The 25,710-nt window shown below is 44.3% G+C and overlaps 1 protein-coding gene across 3 annotated transcripts; it reads right to left on the reverse strand.

The window, feature by feature from the left end:
• Positions 1-589: 589 nt before the first annotated feature.
• On the reverse strand, positions 590-25,096 carry LOC116949582 (protein NLRC3-like). 3 transcript variants are annotated; one of them, XM_032967034.2, is made up of 8 exons: positions 25,008-25,096; positions 14,321-16,264; positions 13,314-13,510; positions 6,344-6,430; positions 5,961-6,044; positions 4,412-4,495; positions 3,892-3,975; positions 590-3,201 (listed from the first exon to the last, which is right to left on the reverse strand). In XM_032967034.2, the coding sequence occupies exons 2-8, from the start codon at positions 16,220-16,222 to the stop codon at positions 3,105-3,107; spliced, it is 2,535 nt and encodes an 844-aa protein (XP_032822925.2). In that variant the 5' UTR covers positions 16,223-16,264; positions 25,008-25,096; the 3' UTR covers positions 590-3,104. The 3 variants fall into 3 exon arrangements, with proteins under 3 accessions (XP_032822925.2, XP_032822924.2, XP_075928565.1); XM_032967033.2 differs by lacking the exon at positions 25,008-25,096 and adding an exon at positions 23,637-24,954; XM_076072450.1 differs by lacking the exons at positions 590-3,201; positions 3,892-3,975; positions 4,412-4,495; positions 25,008-25,096 and adding exons at positions 3,994-4,350; positions 23,637-24,958.
• Positions 25,097-25,710: the final 614 nt, after the last annotated feature.

A 25,710-nucleotide genomic window follows, 5' to 3' on the forward strand; every position in this document is an offset into this window, starting at 1 on the left:
TGACTCGCAATACACATTTTTTTATTGGAGTTGCGAGGCACCTGTCTAACCACTCTATTAACATTTGCCAAACCTCATGGATTTTGGGAGTCTCGCCCCACGGAATATTCGTTTCCGCGACCCATCGGAGCACTCACATTTGTTGGATTAGCCAATTGAACCTCATGGCCGGACCCCGGAGTCACATAAGCCCCCCGACTCTCGCACAAACTGCGTCGCAACGTCGTTTTATGTCTGTTGAAGGCGAACGATACGGCAATCTATTCCTCTCGACGAGCGCTACACGATGCGCTAATCAACGTTTCAACGTTAATCTTTTTTACCTATTTACTTTAGCGATTTTTTGTTACCTTTCCTATACCTTGCACTCCGTTTTTTGTATCGTTGGTTGTAGCTTTCTGACCCACTCCCACTGGACATCTCTGAAGAAGAGCTTCATAGCTCAGATTTCTCCAGGATAAATAAAGATTCTGATTCTGCAAGCACAAAGCCATTTTGTTTGTGTAAACATGTAAAGCAGGTTTCCACTTTTGCTCCAAAAGCTGGACATACTTCTTGCATGACATCAAGAGTTATTCCACCAATCCAATGACTGTATTTAATGCTTTATCATTAAGATTGCAAGCTTTACTTCCACCTGTCTTGCTGACAATATATAGCAAACAGTGATAAGATGGCTGTAATTCCTCCAAGTTCAGTCGTATAACCAGTGTTTGCTAAAAACAAGACAACTCAACAATTATAGGACTAAGAAATAATGTAATTAACAGGATGATGATATATAACAAATACGATGGCTCAAATGCTCCAAGGTTCAGTCATAAAAACCACAGATAATTGTAAAGAAATATACAAATAGCTGAATGCATGAATACTGCTTTAAATCAAAGATTCTGTGAACAGACCAATTAGTAAATAAGATACAGTATCACAAGACAAATAGTTCCGCGTTCAGTACTGAGGTTGTGGCGCCACCTCTGACACGTGTTCAAGTAAACAGGAACTGAATTCATACTTCCTGCTGGCAAGGAAATTTGCATATCCACCGAGATCTATTCAGAAAATAAAACATTGAAGGATATATATTGCTCATTGCTCTTCAAGTAAACAGACATTTATTTCAGATACCTCAAAATAATGTAAGTAGATACACGATTAAAATGGGCCTTGTATGTCAGACGGGAGCAGTTGGGGACGGCGTGGCATGTTTCTCCCGTTACTCCAAGAATCCATAGAAACAGGCCGTTTCGTTGGAAGTTGGGGGAACCTTTGGGATTTACATAGAGTTGTAAATCTCCTCTAAAAATGGTGCGTGGTGTTAGCGAGGCAACGTGCACCGACCCATAGGTCTTAAATAAACTGGATGAAGTTAATGTCTTCGTTTCATTGAGCGAATTGTTATAGGTCGTATTCTTATTCATCACATGCTCGTGGCTTAATGCCATGATCCACTCGTACAATTTTAGGGCAATCGTGTTCCGGCATCAACCATGAGCTATGGCAACTTGGTGGTGTTTGTTTAACAATGACTGGTCCTATAGAGTGAAATCATCTGCAGTTCACATGACTCAAGAGGCCCATCATGGCCCATCAGACCAACTCACCACACCACCATCTTCATACAATCGCACAAGTAAAAAAATATGAATAAGCCAAACTACTGCCTCGCATTCAGACTTAAAAGCCATTTTTTTTTAAGAGGGCGAGCCATCGAGTAGTCACGTGACCTCTGCATCTGATCCGATTGCAACTTGCCATGGCAGTTGCCCACGAGGAGGAGCTGCCATTATATTTGCGCAGATTCTTTTTTCATAAAAACATGTTTTTAAGTCTATCCTGTACACACCAAATATGTAGTACAGATTTGACGTTCAAATTGCAATGCTGCACTTGGAATTATTGCGTGAGACGAAAGAAAACGCAACACGGACTTGAAAAGGGTCAAACCGCAATTCACTTGGGGTCACCCCGCAGTAGTAACAGAAAGCCATGGCCGTCAAGACGAAACTTCTTTCATAGCAAAAAGGCATTGGAGTGCTTCACACAAGGCAAACGGCCGTGCGATCTAGCACAAGGCAGCAATGGTGAGGGGTGATGGCTTCAACGCAATTGGCTGTGTTGACCTCTTGACCCCCATTGTTCTGTAAAAAGTCTGCCCCGCTCACAATGCCACCACACGTTGATAACTTCACTCGGAATGGCATTTCATATTCTTGTCTATTTACATATTAGTGCCACGGTCACCTGTAAATCGAAATTTAAAGTCACCTGTAACTTCATTTTTTGAAGGGAATTTTATATTTAACTTTTATTTAACAGAGAGTCATGTTCGTGCAATATGTTTGATTTCCCATGTGATGGTTGTTTTCGGTTTGGATTTCTTGTTGTTTTTGTCATTTTGGCGACCGTAACACTCTTGCAAATGAGTTCTCAGGTGGCTAAACGAAATTAACTTTGACACTTGAAGGTGGATGGCCTCCAAATTCCACTTATTATCAAGTAATTTGGTCCAATTTTGAATACCGGCCAAACAGGTAGGAAAAGGTCAGGTACCCACACAGCACTCCACCACGAGTGGTCTACAATATACTGCGGTGTATGCTTTAACATTTTGGGTGGACAAAAGCAGTACTGGATGAAGAGACTTCACAAGGCATGCCACCTGGTGTAGATATGCTTTGACAAATATCTTCCAGCATAATTTTTCCAGCATTTAGTGATGTACTGCTGACCGTGACCATTCCAAAAGGAGACGGTGCTTTACTCATTACCTGAGGAAACAAGCGACCACCTTGGCTTGTATTTAAACCCAGTATTCTTTGAGTTGTGGGTCACATTGTTCCAGCCACTGCACCATCTGGTGTAGATTAAGAGTCATATTGAAGAAACCCCAGAGGGTGCAACTAATTCTACACGTACTCTCCTTGCATCCTCAATGTAATCACCGATTCCAAAGCTGCTCACCGACGTATCTGTGAAGGTACAATCAATGTTGAGCTTCATAAAATCAATCGCCTCTGTCGACGTTGACTAAACTGCACACCTCTCTATATGCAGCAACGGAGCGGAAATGGCCGATGATGATCATAATAAAACGCTGATTTTCAAAATCCTTCTAAGTATATCTGTAGGTCGGCCTTCTCCTCCTTCAAGTCTTTCAGCATATCTTTGGTTGTTTTAGTGAAGTTGTTATCATACAGCCTGGAAGAAACAATACAACCACAAAGGTTAAACTTTAAACAGGTGTCGTACAAATCAATGAAGACATTGCCTCGACAACGCGTGCCGATTCTGTGATTTAAAACTGCTTCTGTGTTTGTATTACAAAAATGTATAGTTTTACATATGAACAGACAATAAAAGACAATCAAACACAGAAAGCATGCGGATGTTCCTGAATCCAGGTTTACCATAGTCGTAAACAGTCTGAAAAACACAACATGAGTGTATTTAATACCGAGCGTAGATGCGCACACCTGCAATCAAAAGCATATTCGTCATTAACACTGGCCTGAAATAAAACCACAAATAATAATTTAACAATGTGCAGAAAAATATATATAATAGACGACATTGACACCGCGTTATCTTTTGGATACGATTTGTGATTGCGTGGCCTGGGTTGGAGGATCGCACAAACGTCGTCACGCGTGTGAAACGTCCTGCAGACCACGTCATGGCCTGTGAGGCAGTATACCAAAAAGGTTGCTACAGCAATAAGGTTGCTGGCCTGCCCGTGTGGATGTTTAAGCGAATGCTACCTTCACTCTTCTACGCCACTACAATTGAAACGACCGAATGAGTATTTCACGTTTCTGTAAATGCAGTCTGCTTTTGTCTTGTGAGGTGGTAAAGGAGGCTGCGCGCCAGTGCCATATGAATGCCACGCACCAGATCTCCTTCATTCCTGTGTTGAGCCGAAGACCTTCGACGATATAGCTTCCTCCCTCGTCGCACATATGATTGTCTCTCAACCTACAACATAGGAAACATTTTCTTATACACTGAGGAAGAAAAATCGTACATACGTACGGATTCTGTAACACTTTCCATTATACTTTTGTCCTCAGAAATATTTAATTAGTCGTAATGTATGTATGTTGAAATTCTTTCGCACACCGTATGTAGCCAACCGTGTTCATCGGAGGTGCGGGGGAAGGACAACAAACAATTCTATGATGTAAACGCGTGATGTTGCGAGATGACATCACACGTAATGGCATCACGACGAAGCGAGGTGCGTGCACGTGGAGTGTGATGTCATTGCCTTGGCCTGAAGAAGCTTCTCCACTTTGCGCTGTATTTTAGCGCCAACTCTTGGGCAACCCTTTCATTAATTGGGCAACTTATCTGTAAGGACAAGTCCAAAATGATAACACCACTTTATAACTTTATACGAGTAAATGCTAACCTCAAGTTGGTTAAAGTTGTGTTGACCTTCAGCATCTCTCCGATGTAGCGCGCTCCCTCTGCACCGATTTTGTTACAGGCGAACCTACGGCATCAAAGGTTTTGGGGGGGGGGGGTGGTCAGGCGATCCGATGCGACGCATTTAGTCCGAAAGAAACGATTCATAATTATGTGACTAAACCGCCCATGATGAGACAACACACAACCTGGGAGCGAGCGTCCCGGGAATGGTCTCGTGTTTACAATCTAAGTGGGCCGGGTGGCTCAAGGCCAGTTCACTGAACAGGCACCTGGAGTCTACAAACTAAGTTGCACCTGTGGTGGGTGTTACATTGGGGAAACGAAACTCGGACCGTGTTCGCGAGCACAAGTCAGATCTGAAACACGGCAGAACTAATACCTCCGCCGTGGCTGACCATTGCTATAACGCTGTGGGTTTTCATGATATTGTTTTTTCCGAGACCAAGGTACCAGAGTACCAGAGTACCTTGGTCTGCACACCTTCGGGCTACTATCAAAGGTTTGTTCATGAAGCCATCCAGATATATAAACCTAGACATAACTTCAACCGAGAAGATGGATACAATTTGAGCAATCATTGGAAGGATGTCATTAACCAGGTAAAACCTTAACGGCTTTATTGTGTTGCCTTCATATCCGCATCTCCAGTCTTCGTCAGCCTCCCACTCACAGCCCCGCTCACTTCCCTCCCCCCCTGGCATTTTGACTCGCCCTTTAATCCCTTCTAGCAGCGCTTCACTTGGCAGCGCTCCACTCCCCCTTCCCCACACCCCCCTCTATCTCTCCTCCCTGGCTCCTCCCCCCTCTCTTACCTATATAGCCTCTTGTCACAGCAGCCCTTTTGCCCACTTCAGCAATTGTTTCTTGCTGTGGTTGTCCCACCTGATGACGGACGCTTGTGTTGCGCCCGGAACTTCGTGATTTAATTTATTTTATATCTACGTGACTTTACCGAAAGAACAAAAGAGTATAGGCACCGCTGTGATCCTGGGTTTGAATCTGGGTTTCAGACACCTGTGATTGAACTGGGTGGTCAAGTGTGGTTAGTTAATGGTCTCAACCAGGTCAAAATTAACTCAACAAAATCACCACGTAACATTTCTCCTACGTCTTCTTTGGTTCTTTCGGTAAAGTCACGTAGAATGAGAATAAAATAATAAATTGATAAAATAAAATAACACAATATTATTATATTATTATTTTATTCTCATTCTACGTGACTTTACCGAAAGAACCAAAGAAGATGAATCATTGCAGTCACGAAAGCTTTAAATCGAAATTTCTCCTACGGATGTGAATAAATAAAAAATATATAGCGCGTTTGGTGTGTCACGCGACGAGCTGTATCCTCATGTTGCAAGGAAAGAGTAAACGTGCTGCCTCCTACTGCGTGCCACTGGAAGTGATCTCCGAGGTAGCTCTGCAACTTGCAGACGTCTCAGAACGGGGAAGGGTTAAAGAGGAAGATCCGGGGGAAAAGCTAGCACAGGTGGCAACGCGAGTACACCTCAAGGTGACAAAACCCTCACCTGAGGTCATCCAAGCTCGTGTTCACCATCAGGGCCTCTGCCACATGTCTGGCTCCCTCAGCACCGACATTGTTGTGAGTAATGCTGCAAGCGAATGTGCAGCGAAACAAATTTTCAGACGACGTATTCATACGTACGCCACACGAGTACACACGCACACTAATGTGAACCGATGAACAGCGGCGGAAAGCTTTTAAGGCGGAAATGTTAAATGTAACCAAAGCTTAACGTTTGTTAAAATAATCGAACCCGACGTGAAATAAAAGGAATCTGACAGACTTTGTTTGTATGGGTTACTCATTTGTAACATGCTTATACTGCCAGTTTCCCGGCGGGTTTTACTGTAATAATAACGGTGTGTTTTGGGGCGATTCAGTACTTACTAGAGAGCCTTTATCCGACAATCCTCGCTACGTAGGGCTTCAGCAATCACCTCTGCTCCCTTCTCCCCCAGTTTGTTGTTGCTGAAGCTGTCACAGGATACAAAAATTAAAAAAAATTGCTTTTAATAGTGCGCCCTTCAAGCTACAGTGTCTCAGTGCTTAACCACGTGATGAAGAATTATTAAAAACTTAAAATGTTTTCTTCCAAAAGTATTTTATTGAACAAACGATGGAGGTACACACAGGCGGCATGTATGGGAATTGACAATAACATAGACAAAATGCGGAGTACTGTTGTATACGGCCCTTTTTCCACAATTAATATTCATAAGAATATTTACAGATGCATACACATAGATTTCTTTTTCCTTTCTTTTGTGACAAACATATATATTTTTTAATAATGAATAAAACCCGTAAGCCAGAAACACGAAAAACCAGATGTCGGTCATCAACAGGCCATATATATAAATAAATAATAAAACTCTCAAGGCGAGGATGTAACAGCTATCGGCGAAAATCTCCAGATGAACAAGAGTTTGATGGGCCCCTTAGGAAAGGTCCCTCCGAGGTCAGAACACCAAGAGAGCAGACACGGAGACGCCAACAGGGTAAATCGTATACATATTCTTTTCCTTATATGCCAGTAAAACAACAAAAAAAATTAAAAGGCAACAACAAGAATAAGATAAAATTAGCGATCCTAACGCTCACTCCAATTAAGAACAGGCCACCAGACACATCAGTGAATTATTATCCAATGATTAATTCGCTATCAAATGATTTTCACCTTTAATACTTTTACTGTTAAAACAAAGCTTGGAGCAGGAATACCGAGTCACATCAAAGGTTATCGAGAAGGAATGAGACAACGGGCAAACTTGCGAAAGAGTTTAAACAATATCCCAAGCAACCCCGACCACCTTTGTCTCTCTCACAGCGCGGAGAAGCAGGAATTACACCTTATCACAAGGGGCCATCTGGAAAAGCAAGCCGGGTTTGATGAGACACACCCCACCCCACACACGGCAACCAGGCAAAGCAAGTTTTAAAGAAAATTGCAATATAATATTAATAATAACAACGTGTTAACCTTACACGACATTCCATTATAGAACCTTACAGAACCAAGGGATATGGATTCCAACAATCAAGAAACGGACCTCTTAAACTCAGGATGATAATTATTTTTCTTTTTAATAATTCCATCATAACAATTCGAACCTCGGTAAAACCGAGAGGTGTCGGGAGGACGTAGTTACAAACACGAGTCTTGGCGAACATGGGACCAAATGGTATTTGAGAAATATAAGTCGAAAGTATAAAGAGGTGCTCCCGACCACCTTTGTCTCTCCCGAAGAGCGCGAGAGAGGAATTTCACGCCAGGGCAAACAGATCGTTATCGCGGGGACCATCTGCCACACACGGAACTTAGTAGTGGCCCCCACCCCACCCTGCACACGGGCAGCAAAAGAGGGAAGTAAGAGCCAAGGTAACGGGGTGGATTAGCCTGGTAGAATGTGGAGTCGAAATGATATTTGCAAAGTATAGAGAGATGGGAAGATCCCGGCCACCTTTTTCTTTCCCTGCAGCACGTGATAAAATGCATATGCTCGGAAGAGCATCTTCACTTGGAAATAAATCAAATACTATGAATCACAAGCAGGATCATAACTGTGTATGATAAGATACCAACTGTGATGTGAAATGTTAAACTTCAAAAAATCTTAACCATTTCTTTGTGCGTCGAAAACGTGTACGAAAAAGGGGGGGGGGGGAACCCGCCCCTCTCTCTGGGTGGATGGAATAGACAACCAGACGCCACCAAGATCAATCGAGGTATCTGTTGTCTTGATGTTTATGGCTTGAGGAAAGACCCGAACAGAACCGTGTCATAAATGACACACACACAAACATACACACTGACACACGAACCCCCCCCACCACCGACACACGAACCCCCCCCACCGACATACGATCAGATCAAAGATAGCTCCGCCTCGTGAGGGGGAGCCGAGAAGGAGAGAGATTTTTGGCATAAAAAGGAGCCGTTTCAGCATTGAAATCAGCTCATCAGCCCTCGGGGCCAGCTCAACAGAAGAAGACTCTTCTCAACTCAGCTCAACAGAAGACTCATCTCAACTCATCTCAGCAGAAGACCAGCCATCACCGACGCCGGAGACTCTTCTACAACTCGCCGAATTGGCAAGTGTCGCCGATTGGCGACCCGCTGCCGCTGTTAGCGGCCAGCGCCACCACGAGCGAATCGTGTGCCTGCAATCTACAACCGCCGACGACGGAGCACCAGCGTGCCAGCTGCTCGCAGACACACTGCGCGCATTACCTACCGTCCGCGTACAACTGCGCCGCTGCGGGCGTGCTTCTAACGCCATCAACCAGACGGTCATCGCAGCTACAACAACGTATCTACTCGTTCACCAACGTCCGTCGAGTCCGAACCAACTACTGAAAGAAGAATCAACTGATACGTATGATACACTGCTCCCCACTACACGACAAACCAGACGTCTGCTTGACGCAAAGAATCGATTCCGAACATTGGCCTACTCTTTCACCACTCATACCATTCAACACACACACCATTCAACACATTAACAAAGCCTAAAACCTCAAGCCATTGAACCATCCGTGATTGTGGAAACAACGCAACGACCGAGTGAATAATCCATCGTTTTTAAGAGTGTTCATAATTTTCCTCTGTAATATTGTGCTGGGGCTGTACTTCTAACCACATACATTACCAACTGACCCATTAACAAGGATTAATTCTTGGCACCTCACCACGGAGCGCCGCTCGCGGGGGTGAAGAGCTTGTTCAACCGGTTCCCTGTCAAGGGTCTGGCCACAATTAATTAAAAGATTGGCCCGAGATAAGGATCTCAAAAGGAAACATCGCCACCCATTGAGTCGCGTTGAGAAGTTGATTAGGAATACTTGAGTCGTTCGTTAATATTTGTCTTTCTGCATAATCTTGCTGGTATCCACGAATGAAATAACGAATTCAAACACATATTTGTGCCTCCAAGAATAATACTGGTTGGAGTGCCCTGTCAACGAGTAGCGTTGCATAATAATCAGTCATCCTATTGTTAACAACGTGACAATAATTGCATTAAGGGCCGCGCATGATCAATGACCGAATGCTGTGTTGTGTGACAATTCAAGTAACGAAGCATTGCGGCCATCGAGTGGTGTTGATAAGGCAATTAGAAGTATTTCAGTCGAACGCTTTAAATTCATAATCGTTATGAATCAATGAACGAACATCAACGTGGTACTGTGCTGACGATTTCAAGCATAATAACTTCGCATATCAGAATGTATTAAGGATTGGATACGAATCAAAGACCAAGTGCCGTGTTGTGTAACAATTCAAGCATACGAGTTTGCATATTATAAAGTTAAGGTTTGATAGAATAGTTCGCATGTTTTTAATCTCTCTCTCAACAACCGATCGATTGCGTTACGCGTCGGGAATTAACCACAGGTGCCGCTATCGAGGTGAAACAACGCAATCGTGATGGTATCATATTAACGCTGTGTTGAAATTCCAAAATCCCGAGATTGAGTTTTTATATTATCCAAAAATTAAAGTTAGCTAGAAATAAAATTGATTAAAGCAGAAGGTTTGTGTGTGATTCTTCCTGAAATTCTGCATAATATTGTTCTGCGTATGAGATCTGAATCCTGGAGACCTATCATAAGCACACTATCACCACACATAATTCATAATGTTCAATCGAGAGTAATCGTATCCTTATCGATAATACGGAATTAAAGAGCAGAGTCGAATCGACTCTCCCTCATTCACGCTCACAACGCCTGCGTCACTGCATACGATTAATTGCGTTATTCCAATTCATAACACAATCCTCGTCACCGAGGCTCGACCTGATAATCCATAACGACCTGCATTATCATAACCACGCCCACTCGCATAAATTAATACGATTATCTCTAGAATCAGCATAATTTATGCACATAATTACACCGATTAACATAATTTCGGATAAATTATGCAAATTTCAAATTTCATTTAATGTTCATTATTTTCATCAATTTTCATAACACCTATATATACAACAGTACAATGATTATTACCAACGTGTTATATTTTGAACCTGCCTATGCCATGTGCTTCAATAAACTCTACATCCCTGGCGTCTGCTTCCTTAATTTGGATAACCATCTATAAAACTGTATTTAAAAAAAAGGGTTAAAATAATTTAAAAGAAATGTGGAGAACAAGATTAACAGCAACAGAAAGAGAATAAAGAGAGAGGGAGGTTGGAGGAAGGTAGAGAGGCATGGAAGTGGGGTATACGGCGAGGGAAAAAAGTATTTGATCCCCTGCTGATTTTGTACGTTTGTCCACTGACAAAGAAATGATCAGTCTATAATTTTAATGGTAGGTTTATTTGAACAGTCAGAGACAGAAAAACAACAACAAAATCCAGAAAAAACGCATGTCAAAAATGTTATAAATTGATTTGGATTTTAATGAGGGAAATAAGTATTTGACCCCCTCTCAATCAGAAAGATTTCTGGCTCCCAGGTCTTTTATACAGGTAACGAGCTGAGATTAGGAGCACAATCTTAAAGGGAGTGCTCCTAATTTCAGCTTGTTACCTGTATAAAAGACACCAGTCCACAGAAGCAATCAATCAATCATATTCCCAACTCTCCACCATGGCCAAGACCAAAGAGCTCCCCAAGGATGTCAGGGACAAGATTGTAGACCTACACAAGGCTGGAATGGGCTACAAGACCATTGCCAAGCAACTTGGTGAGAAGGTGACAACAGTTGGTGATATTAAGCGCAAATGCAAGAAACACAAAAGAACTGTCAATCTCCCTCGGCCTGGGGCTCCATGCAAGATCTCACCTCGTGGAGTTGCAATGATCATGAGAACGGTGAGGAATCAGCCCAGAACTACACGGAAGGATCTTGTCGATGATCTCAAGGCAGCTGGGACCATAGTCACCAAGAAAACAATTGGTAACACACTACGCTGTGAAGGACTGAAATCCTGCAACGCCCGCAAGGTCCCCATGCTCAAGAAAGCACATATACATGCCCGTCTGAAGTTTGCCAATGAACATCTGAATGATTCAGAGGACAACTGGGTGAAAGTGCTGTGGTCAGATGAGACCAAAATGGAGCTCTTTGGCATCAACTCAACTCGCAGTGTTTGGAGGAGGAGGAATGCTGCTGCCTATGACCCCAAGAACACATTCCCCCTGGCAAACATGGAAGTGGAAACATTATGCTTTGGGGGTGTTTTTCTGCTAAGGGGACAGGACAACTTCACTGCACTAAAGGGACGATGGACGGGGCCATGTACCGTCAAATCTTGGGTGAGAACCTCCTTCCCTCAGCCAGGGCATTGAAAATGGGTCGTGGATGGGTATTCCAGCATGACAATGACCCAAAACAAACGGCCAAGGCAACAAAGGTGTGGCTCAAGAAGCACATTAAGGTCCTGGAGTAGCCTAGCCAGTCTCCAGACCTTAATCCCATAGAAAATCTGTGGAGGGAGCTGAAGGTTCGAGTTGCCAAACGTCAGCCTCGAAACCTTAATGACTTGGAGAAGATCTGCAAAAAGGAGTGGGACAAAATCCCTCCTGAGATGTGTGCAAACCTGGTGGCCAACTACAAGAAACGTCTGACCTCTGTGATTGCCAACAAGGGTTTGCCACCAAGTACTAAGTCATGTTTTGCAGAAGGGTCAAATATTTATTTCCCTCATTAAAATTCAAATCAATTTATAACATTTTTGACATGCGTTTTTCTGGATTTTTTGTTGTTATTCTGTCTCTCATTGTTCAAATAAACCTACCATTAAAATTATAGACTGATCATTTCATTGTCAGTGGGCAAACGTACAAAATCAACAGGGGATCAAATACTTTTTTCCCTCACTGTAGCAGCCAAATACTCTAAACGCACGTTGTTTCTAAGTGTGGAGGGAGAAACCTGTGGAAACAAATCTACGCGACCACGGGGAGAAATATACAGCAGGTGTCAGGGTCGGGATCGAATCCACGACCTCCTGTATACCAGGCGAGGTAGTTAATATCTCGCCACCGTGGTGCCCTTATGACAAGGGGCAAGTAGATTACAGAGAAAAGGCAAGGGAAAATAAAAGGGAAGTTGGATACATTTGGGGTAGGGGAGTAGAAAGTTTCTGGGGGTCAGGAGCGCAGAGCGGTCCCGTGCCACTCCCTTCAACCCCCAGTAAAAAGATAATAAGATGAGATATGAATTGTGGGAGGGCGTTAATCTGAAAGATACCGAGAGGGAGTGCCACATCGAGGTGGCAAAATAGGAATCGGAGTGCCCACCCAAAGGGATTTCAGATTGAATTTCGATTTGGAGAGTAGGGATATGTAAAGAGACTGGAGATTTTGAGAGGCGGAAGAGAGGGAGAGATGAGGGAGGATAGAGATAGGAGGGGACAAAGTTTCTGAGGATTTTTGAGCCCGAGGTTATGGGAAATGTGGCAACGGATGAGCCAGCGAAAGGGGAAAAAAAAAAAGAGGGAGATGTTCACACGACCGGGTGGGAATGCGGGGCAGCACCATTTTTAGCCATCCGGAGTTTATGAAGGTGGACATCAGGGAGGCCGTAGAGGAGGGAGTCACAGTGGCCAAGTCAAGAAGCGATGAGGGCACGGACACGCAGCTCAGCAGCACGAGCCACAAAGTACACAATTTGACTTTACTTGCATACGTAGAGTCCTTTTACCGATCTACTGCTGGATGAGGGAAACTCCATGGTGTGCGAGTCGCGAGGATTATTTGACCGTGCTGTACCAAAGTTGACACTTGAAACAACCATGCCAATTTATCACTGCTTCAGCACACGGAGTGTTGGAGAGCAATCACCAACAATAAACAATTCGGGACAAATTTGAAGTAATAACTCGCGCTACATGTGCACTCGTACCACATCTTGGAGTAGAGCGGAAGGATGGGGAGGAGGCGTCGGAGGCCTTCGTGGTTCAGGTCGCAACCCTCGAGCCAGAGCGGCAGCTCTTGCCGGGAGGACGTCGTCAGCTCCAGCTGCAGCAGAAAGGCTAGCGCCGTGTAGTCACACGGGCGCAATGTTTTGGCCTTTCCCCTTCCGTGCAGCAGCTTCTTCACCTACAGCGCGCAAAGCCACGGGGAAATTCACAAACGCATTCCCACCGCTGGCGGTGAAGTGGTGGCGCAGCGATTCGCGTCCTGCATTGGTAACAAGAATGCATAGCAACCCTTACGTTATATTCTGCGGCACGATAGTTGTCGCCATGTTAGATTCTCTACATATGCATACCAGTCAGTGCATACGGTTTACCCGTATTCTTGTGCAGGGAAATTGAGTTCAGGTCCATACGGCGTACAGCCGTTTCAATACGGGCATTTGTTTTTGCTCTATTTGTTTGTGTTTCTTCCTTGTGATGAGACTTTGTAGGATGACCGTTGAGAGTTATAAGGGCACGGAGTGACCAATAAGGTTTAAATTGGTCTGTAATAAGGTAGGCACTGATAAGGGGTTGACAGGTATGCATGTGAGAAAACACTTTTTTAAGACGCAGCGGAAAAAAACATGATGAAAGTATCACTGCAAAGTGCCTCTGCAGCATATTATACGTATCAATATGCTGGTTTCGACTTTCTGGGTTCAGAGAGCTGCTTGCTTAAACAAATATTATCTTTTATCATAAAATGCAATTGCTTGCTCAAGCCACTGCTGGCAGAAGGAAATCCACGACAGGAATCTCCACAGCATGTTGAATCAAACAGAGGTAGCCCTGGAAAGCTCTTCCACGCCTGAACAGAGACCTTGGAAATTGCTTTACAACACCGTTCTGCAAAGCAAACAGGCCAAATAACCACCAAACTACCCATTACAATTTTCACGTGCAGTCGTAAAGTTTTTGCGCCTGTGTGTGGGCCGCGTCAAATGCTCACCGGCTCCACAATGCTGGTGATGCGCAGTTCCTGCAGGCAGTACAGGACGTTGATCGACTGCTCCGGTGGGAGCTCACCGTGGGTCACCATCACCTCCAGTTCGGCCGCCACGGCGCCTGCGTCGGGGCTGCTCCGCTCGCCCAACAGCCCCGGCAGCAGCTGCTGCGTTCGCTCCGACAGGAGTCCCGCTGCGAAGCGGCAGAACATGTCAAGGTGTCCTTTGCCCGAGCGTTCTTGCGACGCCCTGACGGCGCACAAGAACTGCCTCCGGAGGTGCCTCTGCCGGTTGAAGAGCCTGCCGACCCACGCCCTGCCCCGGGCTGCCATCCTAGCCGCCGGGCCGTACTCCTCGCCGAAATACAGCCGGCAGGACGGGAGTACCGCGACGACGAAGTACAGCGCGGCCAAATACTCCTGCAGCGTGAGGTGAGTGAAGTGGAACACCTGCCTGCACGACATGTTCTCCTGCTTCAGGAATTCACGCAGGAACATGCTGGGGACGTTGGACAGCACCACGCCGTTGGCTCGCAGGAACTCGTCGGTAAACTCGTAGCTTTGAGAGAGCATTCCAAGAAAGCTGACCTTCCCCAAATTGAGAATCCACTCGCGGTACTTCGTCAGGTCCCTGCACAGGACGCGAACGCTCCGTGTGTCCTCTGTGCCGTGATAGGAGATGATGAGTTTTAGGAAGGTGGAATATATCTCGGTCATGGTCTGCGGGCCATTGCTTGGATCGCTTTGTCCCTGTGGCAGCATATCCTTCAAAGAGTGAGTGACTATCCAGCAAAATGCTGGAATGTGACACATCAATAAAAGGGGTTTATTCATGTTGATATATCGTTGGACATTCTTAGCTTTTTCCTCTTCTCCGCAGTGTTTTAAAAAGTACTCTTTCCTCTGCTCGTTTGAAAACCCCAAAATTTCAACAAAAAGCTGCACCTTGTCTTCAGGTATTGTCCCACAAGCAGCTGGTCTGGAGGTCACCATAACCGTCGCATTTTCAAGCAGGCTTCCCCGAAGGATATTCACGAGCATGTGGGGCAGACTCTGGGGGCGAAGTACATCGGTGCATATCGGAGTCGTCTCAAAATTCAGGCTGAGCTTGCTTTCGTCCAGACCATCGAAGATGACGAGCAGACCTTCCTGCTCGTCCTTAAGCATCTTCTCTAACTCATCCTTCAGGTGGCTGTAGTGTTTGACGACCAGGTCGTGCAAGCTCATCTCTCGTTCCAGCTCCTCCTGATTCAGCAGCTTGAAGGTGAAATGCAAGATGGTGTGAAACTGCAGGAAGGCCACCTCGTCTGCCCAGTCGCATATGATCTTCTGGAGAAACGTGGACTTCCCCACCCCGGCGATGCCCAGCACGAGCACAAGCCGGGGCGCTTGACCCGCCACGTCCAAGAAAATCCGCTCGTTCTCCAACACGTGCGTGAAGGAACCGTCTTCGTTGGAGAGCGACTGGTACCTCTCGATGTTGTCCAGCACCTCGTTGCTGGGCCTGTCCGTCACTTTTCTGCTGGCGACGATGGTCGTCGGCACGTAATGAGAGCAAACCATCTTGCCGCTTTGCCCGGACACCCCGTATTCATGCACAACCTTGTGCCTTTTCTTCAGACACTCCCGATGCCTCTGCCGTTGGGGGCTCCGCGCGGTCTGCGAAGCATACTCCTGACCGTCCATGACTCGGAGGAATATTTCGCAGCTCTCCTCGCCCCTGCCACGTAGCCTCGCCAGGAGCTCTCGCGCCTTGTCATCCGGAACCTTCCCGGCGCGCACGCGATGGACGTCATCCTCCACCAGCGCTCCCTTCGCCAGCAGGACATCGAGGACAGGATCGACGCACGTCCTCAGGGCCTCCACGAAGCCAGGAAGATTCTCCCTCAACCGGTTGACATTTGCCATTTACTGGGGTTTTCACACGCTGAAGCTGCTCCAGATGCAGTTCTGTAACAGAAATAAAAAAACGAACAGGTTAAATGGGTCACCTCAGACGCATTCTAAAAGGTATAGGGGTAACAAGGTTAAGGTGCAGCCCTCACATGTTTTGCTCATGCCACTACTGTAAGAGGGGCCAGCACTAGAGAGAGCTCTGGAGAACTCCTCTATTTTGGCCTACTCTTCCACACTATTCTATATACAGTAATAATCCCTCGGCAACCACGGACTTGCCAACCACGGCATTCATGTACACACGGTTTATTAGTTGTACACCAATTTTACCAAAGGCGGCCGAGACATTTTGAATATCCACGGCTAAGCACGGGTCCCCAAAAAAGCATTCACAACGTTTTGGGGGCCGCGCGGTTCTCGTCCGCGCCACCGTGGCGCTGCGCAACTTGTTAGCTGTCCGTCTCTGTCTTGTCGTGATTCTCGCAGCGCACAGACCGCATCGCATCGCAATCACACAGCGAGGTGTACCGGGACTTACACACGAGACAAAGTAATGCAGCAGCATCCATCCAGCCTAACTTTTTTTTTAAGAACAGAAACAGCACCACTGATCCAGCCAACATCACCACTGTGCCTGCCTCCTCGTCTGTGCCTGCTTCCTCCCCTGCCCACTCACCTGTCATTAATGGCCCGGAGGAAGAGGGTGGGCTAAGCCCTTCCTCCCCACGCCCCCCCCCCCCCATTATCTCATTATCATCATAATCATGGACTTCTGCCCTCAATATTAAAATATTAAGTTCACTCACTTAATGTTTATGTTTCATTATGTTATTGTGTAATGTACTGTATTTTAAATTTTGATTTAAAGCTGTCGTGACTGCAGGGATTCATATTTTGGGTTCTGTCGGTAAATGCACCACGTAGAAGGGAAACAATATTATATTTATTATTTTATTGTTTCTCTTCTACGTGACTTTACCGAAAGAACCAACAATATGTACTGTATTTTATTAGTGTTTAGTTAAGAAATAGGCAACTTATTTAATCCATGATGAGTCTGACCACGGCCATAGTTCCCTTGAGCCCTTATTGCCTCATATGCCCCCTGTACTTTGTGGAACAGACCACACTATTGTCTTTTCCTATTTATTTACCACGTAACAATGTGCCAGACACCCCGATTGTATGCAGGCAGAAATAACCGACCATACCGAGAAGTCAGACTGCATGAGATGGCATAAAAAACACACAAAGCACCGGGCAACGTCTCAATGTCTCTTATTGAGGCAGCAGCCCAACTGAACCAACCGGTTCTGATTCTTTATTAATTATTCCCCGTTTCCTGATGGCATCGGTCGTTATAAGTAGTTTTCATTTATTTATATGTAAGTTACAAAACAGGTACGTGTAAATTTGCTTGATTGAAAAATATAGTTAAATAACACCAAATTCATATTGTACATTATATACTCAACATGCTTGTGTCTGATTAGACACGCAGACATGTGTAGCGGCTCACATAAAGTAGTGTATTTTCCCATTAAATGTCACAATTGTAATCCGGATACAGTATAGTGTCGTAAGTGCAAATGGACCCCAATACTCTGTAGAAGAAAAACGTCGCAACTTGGACCAGCAGGGGAAAGCGAGCATTATTTATCTTATTTTACACAGCGAAACAGTCATTGGTAGAGGAAAAGAGGAAGGATCGGGGGAAATTCAAGGCCTTCCTCTTTTTCTCGATCTTGAACAGTGGCAGCAATTAAACCAGATGTTGCCTCTCAAGATGATTTTCCATTGATGGCGGGGTGGGAAGTGAATTCCATGCTGGCAGAGGGAAATGTACGTGTGGAGAATTCTAAGCGTTTTTTTACTTCCCATAAGCTCTGCCAACTTCCACAAACATCAGAATTCGTGCAGTGGAAAACAACCAAGTCAAGTTCTGCCCATCCGCTGATAATATCGCCTGGGGCACCATGAATTCAAATGACACGGCCTTTCTGGTACCTTCGAACGTGGTTCTTTGGCAAAGCAGGATATGCTGGTTACGGTATTGCACTCCAGGCACGGCTCAGTGTTACCGTGACCTTACACAATAAATAACCTTTAGTTTCATTATAGTCTTTAAAATGTCATTACGTCCCAATACAGAACAATGAATAATACTGGTCGCGAAAGCCTACGTGTTAAACAGAACATAAAGCCTTCGCAAAAGTGAGCACTTGCAAAACAGCACTTATTTATAGTTGGCCTTAAGACGGGAATAGAACGGGTGCAAGTGGCACAGCGGTACTGGGAGTTCGATTTCCGCAAAGGCTAACACAGCAGCGGCGAGCGATACCAGTTGTGGAAGCCCTCCCTTGACAGACCTGCACGAACCAGCGTGACGCGAGGCTCAATAACCACAAAGGTCGACCGACAGCGTGGGGAGGAGGCCTCCATTCATCAGTGGCTTGACAAAGGGGCTGCACGTTATAATAACGATGTGAAAGATGATTTTATACGTGGGATTTCATGACTGATATGATTAATAATTAGTTAATTTTGGATTAGATCGTATAAATAGTTTTTTTTTAACTCTTAACTCTCAACCACCCAAGAGCCAATCGTATGAAGTTGTGACATTGGGAAATATGCCACTTGATTCGGGAATGTTGAAAAGCAATCAACATTTGACAATTTGGTATGACCTCACCTTGTACAAAATGTTAGCGTCCGAATCAATCGGCACATTTGTCCACGTGACAAGGTTATTTGATTGGCTGTCAGGTTGTGTAGCAGGGTTATAGGTAAAAATAAATTTATGTCATATTATTTTACCATGTAAGGCCCATGGAGATAAACAGCTCTTTTTCAGAAGCGACCTGCCTACCAATGATAGCTCAACGAAGTGGCTTATCACGTGGACATTTATAGCAGCAGCCAATACCCTAAACGCACGTCAATTCTAAATGTTGGAGGGAGACACCAGAGAACCTGGAGAAAAAAATCCACGCAACCATGGGGAGAACATGCAGACTCCAAATATACAGGCATCACAGTCGGGAACGAACCCTCGACCTCCTGGATACCAGGCGAGGTAGTTAACATCTCGCCACCGCGGCGCCCTACACGATCCAACCCAAAATAAACTAATTTTGAATGTGAAAGTTTCTCCGCTACAAATAAAAAGACTTTTCACTAAAAAGGGAAAACTAAGTCAAAAAGTTGAAAACCTTTTCCTGTAACACGAGCAAATGCCGGATATTGTGTGGTGAGGTTTATTATTTAAACGTGCATTTCCCGATATGCACGCGCTTTTGTGCCACAAATTAAAAAAAAAACATCGGCTGGCAAAAAAAAAGCCCAACGTGCAATAATTTGATTGGGAAATGCGTGTTACTTTACAGCAAAGTCATACTGCAGCCATCGGAACTATAATGTAAGAGTTGGGATTTTGTATTCAGCAATGTTGTGCCGCTTTTCACTTTATTTCGTCACTGAACAGTAATTTAGTTTCATGAGGCCTCCTTTGCCAGTACCAAAATACACTAATAGGGGTTTTCCCCTTTTTTCTGGCAAACAAAACTGACACCTTTTGCAAGCAATCATGTTTACATTAACCACAATACTTGCAGTCAAATGCAAACAAAAAAAATACTCCGATAAATTATGCATTGTCCTTGAAACTGATTGGTCCACACCAGACAGCTTTTCTTTTCTTAGAGCCTCGTCTCAGATGAACGCAAAAGGTGCTAAAAAGGCGCCTTTTGGCGTCATCTGGTCGAACACCATATGAGACTAGGCTCTAAGAAAAGCTGTCTCTGGTGTGGACCAATCAGTTTCAAGGACAATGCATAAATTATCAGAGTATTTTTTTTTGCATTTGACTGCAAGTATTGTGGTTAATGTAAACATGATTCCTTGCAAAAGGTGTCAGTTTTGTTGCCAGAAAAAAGGGGAAAAACCCTATTAGTAATTTAGTTACTGTAATTAGAGCCCCAGTTAAGAGCCCCAGCAATATTACATTTAGCTTGAAGTGTCAATAACAAATGGTACTGCACTGAGCGTAAGTGATTGCCGCTAATTGCAATAAAAGCCTTTACATACACATAAGAACCTGTTTGTTGTAATATTTATTGATGGTGATGTTTCATTCTGGACACGTATTTGCAGCAGTATAGACCTTTTCATGCTACGGTGTGTTCCGTTATGATGTTAACTCTGTGTTTTAATGTTGCACGAGAAATTGTGGTTATTATATACCTTAGAAATTGCAATGTACAGCGCGCATATATATTATCGGTTGTCTTTTTCAGTCATATCCCTGCACCAGAGATTTCGTTTCGGCTAACTTGTATACAATGTGTTTTGTTCATATTTCATTATATGCGAGGGATACTTAGAACAAATGCTCGAGTAAATCACTGCCAAAGTGGAACTGGGACTTTAGCGCAACAAGAAAGCAACGTAACCAAGTAACCAAGACCACCCAATCACAAATACCACATTGAATATGTGTTACAGCGTAACCGTTTTTCCGGTTAGCGGTTGCACAAGCCAGTCTTGTTTATATTATATAGAGTTCAGTGGAACAAAAGGTCCGTTCCACCAGAAGGTGAACCTTAAAGAAACGACACCTACCTTTGCGTTTAAAGACGTGTAATCATGTGTGTTTGAAAAGAGCCCAATGAAACTCAAGTGTGTAAAATTCACTTCCTCTTATCACGTTGGAGCGACGTTTCGAGGTGGCTGGGTTGCCGATTTCGTTTCAATCGGCAGCAGCTATGACCTCGCTGCCTACTTAATGTCCATGCGCCCACACTAAAAGACACGTGCAATACAAACACACTGCACTGTATTGGCATTTAAGAGCTACTAATGTACACACCGATGTGACCCGTCTATCATCAAAACAATAGCGATGATGTAAACTTGCATTCCTTGTCACTCCACTGTCTCACCATTTCACACAATACTGCACAATAACACACCACTTTGTGAGCATTCACGTGATCACAACATGTGGACGAACACATTTGGCAAATGGTATGTATTACTGGAACAGTCTTTACAAGGGAGTACTGCACTTAAACTTGGTTATTTCGGTAAGAGTACTGCACTGCATTCAATCGCATCTTGAGAAGTAGTAACAGGGTCATTAAAATATCAGCGGAGTATCAATGAACGCATCACCCTAATAATATGAAGATCATTTAATGGGCTGAACTCACATGACAATCAGCGGGACAATCACCATTAAATGGTAAAACAAATAAACACCGCAGACCTATTTCAAATACAGGTTATAACCTTTACATTATGCATAATAAATACGAGACATACCGGGCTGTAGTTATAACACCGTGGAAGAATTAGGCCAATTAGAGGGGTTATCTAAGAGCCATCTCTCCCTCTCCAGTGGAGGTCCCACTGGCAGCGGTGTCCAGAGCAAGCACCGCACACCTGTACCTTGACTGTATTGAATTTGAGTGTTTCACAGAAACATGATTTTCAAAATGTCTCACAAAGGTTAGTCTGCCGAGTAGAATGATCCACACCCAAATACCACCCCGAGGGGCTTTCTGAATGCCCAAACCTGTATTGGTAAAGCTATTTGCGACATGTTATCGTCACCAGCCACCGCCTATCCACTGCTGGATCGCTGCAATGAGAGGCCGAAATCAACACGTTGCAGTATTATTGCTATTGCGCGTGCCAGTGTACAGCATTGCTAAAACTTTAGATAACTGCGCCTCTAAGATAATAACACTTTAAAAAGGTCAAACCACTCACGTGTCCTTGGTATTCAACTAATGTTTGTACTTGGTATATGCCTCCGAGTGCAAGAGTGGGCCAGGAGCCCCCCACCCCGAGACTCTTTGGGGGGCTCCGTGCGGCTCCCTCTCGTGGCCAGAGCCGGGACGACATCAAAGTTTAAAAAGTCACAATATTTTTGTTTTTAACTATAATCTTGGTTCTTTCGGTAAAGTCACGCAGAAGGGAAATAATAAAATAATAAAAAATAAATATAATTACATTCTCAGCGTTTTACTTCTTAAGATAATTACCTTTAATTTTAATGAAAGTTTAAAAAGTCACAGTATTTTTGTTTTTACTATATTCTTGGTTCTTTCGGTAAAGTCACGTAGAAGGGAAATAATAAAATATTAAAAAATAAAATATAACTAAATTCTCAGCGTTTTCCTTCTTAAGATAATTATATTTAAGTTTCATTAAAATTTAAAAAGTCACAGTATTTTTGTTTTTAACTATATTTTTGGTTCTTTCGGTAAAGTCACGCAGAAGGGAAATAATAAAATAATACAATATTATTACATTCTCAGCGTTTTACTTCTTAAGATAATGATATTAAAGTTTCATTAAAGTTATAAAAGTCACAATATTTTTGTTTTACTATATTCTTGGTTCTTTCGGTAAAGTCACGTACAAGGGAAATAATAAAAATAAAATATAATTAAATTCTCAGCGTTTTACTTCTTAAGACAATTATCTTTAATTTTCATTAAAGTTTAAAAAGTCACAGTATTTTTGTTTTTAACTATATTCTTGTTTTTTTCGGTAAAGACACGTAGATAGAAAATAAAATTAAATAAAAATGAATAAAAGCAACAACAACAAAAAACCCCACGACGTTTCGATCGCAACACAAGCGGCCTTCATCAGGCGGAGAGAAAAGTTGATTTTATTTTTTATTTTCTATCCCTGTGACTCTACCGAAAGAACCAGGAATATTAATTCCTGCACTCACGAAAGTTTTAAGTGCTTGTAACTGTGCGGCGCTTTACTTAAAAGCGCTTGCATAGCAACGTTGAGTACTTCCCATGCCTTAAGATAAATAAAGTGGACAAGTTGTGTGCAGTACGCTAGACTCACGGCTACAAGCTCAAATACCGGTCGGGGTTCGACTCGGCCCATCATCTTCCCCGTGATCGATACAATCGGTAACAATTTGTTGCGCGGCCCATGACGAAACGCAGCACGTTTTAACGACCACGAGAGAGACTATCGTATTGTCCAGATTATAGGACACAAAAAACAAAACTCTTGCTTGAAAGATACGAGGGGGTGTTGAGTTTTACAACGCGGAGTTTACGGCATTTGTATTAATCTAAGCGACGTGCACACGTACAAATACATATTTATTGTTAGAAGTATCCCTAATTAAACACAATGACCATCGCTTTAACTGGTAACATTGTGTTGGCAGTAGTGCACCAGGCACAATTAACAACGAGACAACTCAACACAGCAAACAGCGGATTTAAAATGAAAACAAGACGTTTCGGGCAATGAGCCTTCTCTGCACGGCGCAAGAAGGCCACTGCGCGAAACTTGCTGCGAAGGGCCATCGCCCGAAACGTCGACTTCAACTGCCCACTTACAAATGAAACTTTACGGTCTGGGTGGTGTCATCAATACTCACCAACTCGGCGTTGTCGGCGCGATGATGGCGATAGCTCCACTACACCCTACATCACATACTGTGTAGCAGTGCCGATAGCTCCACTACACCCTACATCACATACTGTGTAGCAGTGCAGATAGCTCCACTACACCCTACATCACATACTGTGTAGCAGTGCCGATAGCTCCACTACACCCTACATCACATACTGTGTAGCAGTGCAGATAGCTCCACTACACCCTACATCACATACTGTGTAGCAGTGCAGATAGCTCCACTACACCCTACATCACATACTGTGTAGCAGTGCCGATAGCTCCACTACACCCTACATCACATACTGTGTAGCAGTGCCGATAGCTCCACTACACCCTACATCACATACTGTGTAGCAGTGCAGATAGCTCCACTACACCCTACATCACATACTGTGTAGCAGTGCAGATAGCTCCACTACACCCTACATCACATACTGTGTAGCAGTGCCGATAGCTCCACTACACCCTACATCACATACTGTGTAGCAGTGCCGATAGCTCCACTACACCCTACATCACATACTGTGTAGCAGTGCTGATAGCTCCACTACACCCTACATCACATACTGTGTAGCAGTGCAGATAGCTCCACTACACCCTACATCACATACTGTGTAGCAGTGCCGATAGCTCCACTACACCCTACATCACATACTGTGTAGCAGTGCAGATAGCTCCACTACACCCTACATCACATACTGTGTAGCAGTGCCGATAGCTCCACTACACCCTACATCACATACTGTGTAGCAGTGCCGATAGCTCCACTACACCCTACATCACATACTGTGTAGCAGTGCAGATAGCTCCACTACACCCTACATCACATACTGTGTAGCAGTGCAGATAGCTCCACTACACCCTACATCACATACTGTGTAGCAGTGCAGATAGCTCCACTACACCCTACATCACATACTGTGTAGCAGTGCAGATAGCTCCACTACACCCTACATCACATACTGTGTAGCAGTGCCGATAGCTCCACTACACCCTACATCACATACTGTGTAGCAGTGCATTAGCGCGTTGTGCGTGATCCCCAATCATTAACTCGTATTTCTACCTAGGCCGTGGCTCAAAATGAACACACGATGACCCAGCGACATCTTTCTTCCCAGCCAGAAAGGCAAACAGCCCCGTGTGTGTGCAAGCCGAACACGTGGGCGACACGACCGCAAATACTTCCCCAGCTACTCTCTCTCGATGTCCACAATTCCTTTTGTTTGCTTTCACTACACCCACACTCGCCGCCCCTTCCCCCGCCAGTAAAGTTTTCGTTAATTGGCTCAATACAACAGCCACCCCTCCCCCCCACAATGCGAAGGAGGAGCGCGCGAACGTCAGAGACCTGGCCAGAGGCACAAGTCCGTGGTGATGATGATGATGGCTGGTGACTCAGTGAGCTGCCCCGCAGAGGTGCGGCCAAACGATGCCACGTCCGCTGGCAGAGCGGGATTCATTTGGGGGTTTTCTTGGCCCGGGGAAAGCCCCCTTTTTGTTTTTCAGCTGCGGACGAATTGGACGTTGAACGAATGGGTGATGGCCCACTGCGGCTTGGATGTATTAGTATGTATTATTATTATTGATATTGGTGATGAAGTCACCACGCTCACTTCCCGGAGCGTCGCTCTGCGCTGTGGATTTAAGGCCCATGTACTCGAAACGTTGGCGATAGTACACTTTATTATTTTTAAGGGCAGTGTTATTGACGCTTTAAAAAAAATCATGGATATATTTACATCACTGCGGGTATATATAGATAAAACAATCTTGATTTGAAACTTATACAATATTTTATTATAAAACCTCAACGTGTCTCCCACCAATCTCAATACAATAAGTATATTGTTTAACAATCTCCTGATAGACTTCGTCCAACATAGCTGGTCTGGATTTCCACCAACATTCAATACTTTTGGTGATACTGCACTGGCAGTTGTTTTATTCGCTATTAAGAAAAATAGCCATTGTCCCAAACATTGACTCATTTTTTTAAATTTAAAGCCACTGTTATTGACGAATGTGTTGATTGTTGTGTTAACATTCAAGGA

Source organism: Petromyzon marinus, chromosome 37, assembly GCF_048934315.1.
Source record: "Petromyzon marinus isolate PM22_M1 ecotype Great Lakes invasive population chromosome 37, UKy_Petmar_22M1.pri1.0, whole genome shotgun sequence".
Lineage (NCBI taxonomy): Eukaryota > Metazoa > Chordata > Hyperoartia > Petromyzontiformes > Petromyzontidae > Petromyzon > Petromyzon marinus.

What these genes read in the sequence shown, in the direction of transcription:
- LOC116949582 (XM_032967034.2), bottom strand. Translation starts at nt 16,222, where the DNA reads ATGGCAAATGTCAACCGGTTGAGGGAGAATCTTCCTGGCTTCGTGGAG. An exon ending in ACGAGCTTGGATGACCTCAG is followed by an intron (nt 4,496 to 5,960) that starts GTGAGGGTTTTG and finishes TTGATGCCGTAG; the next exon opens with GTTCGCCTGTAACAAAATCG. An exon ending in ACAGGAATGAAGGAGATCTG is followed by an intron (nt 3,202 to 3,891) that starts GTGCGTGGCATT and finishes TGTTTCTTCCAG; the next exon opens with GCTGTATGATAACAACTTCA.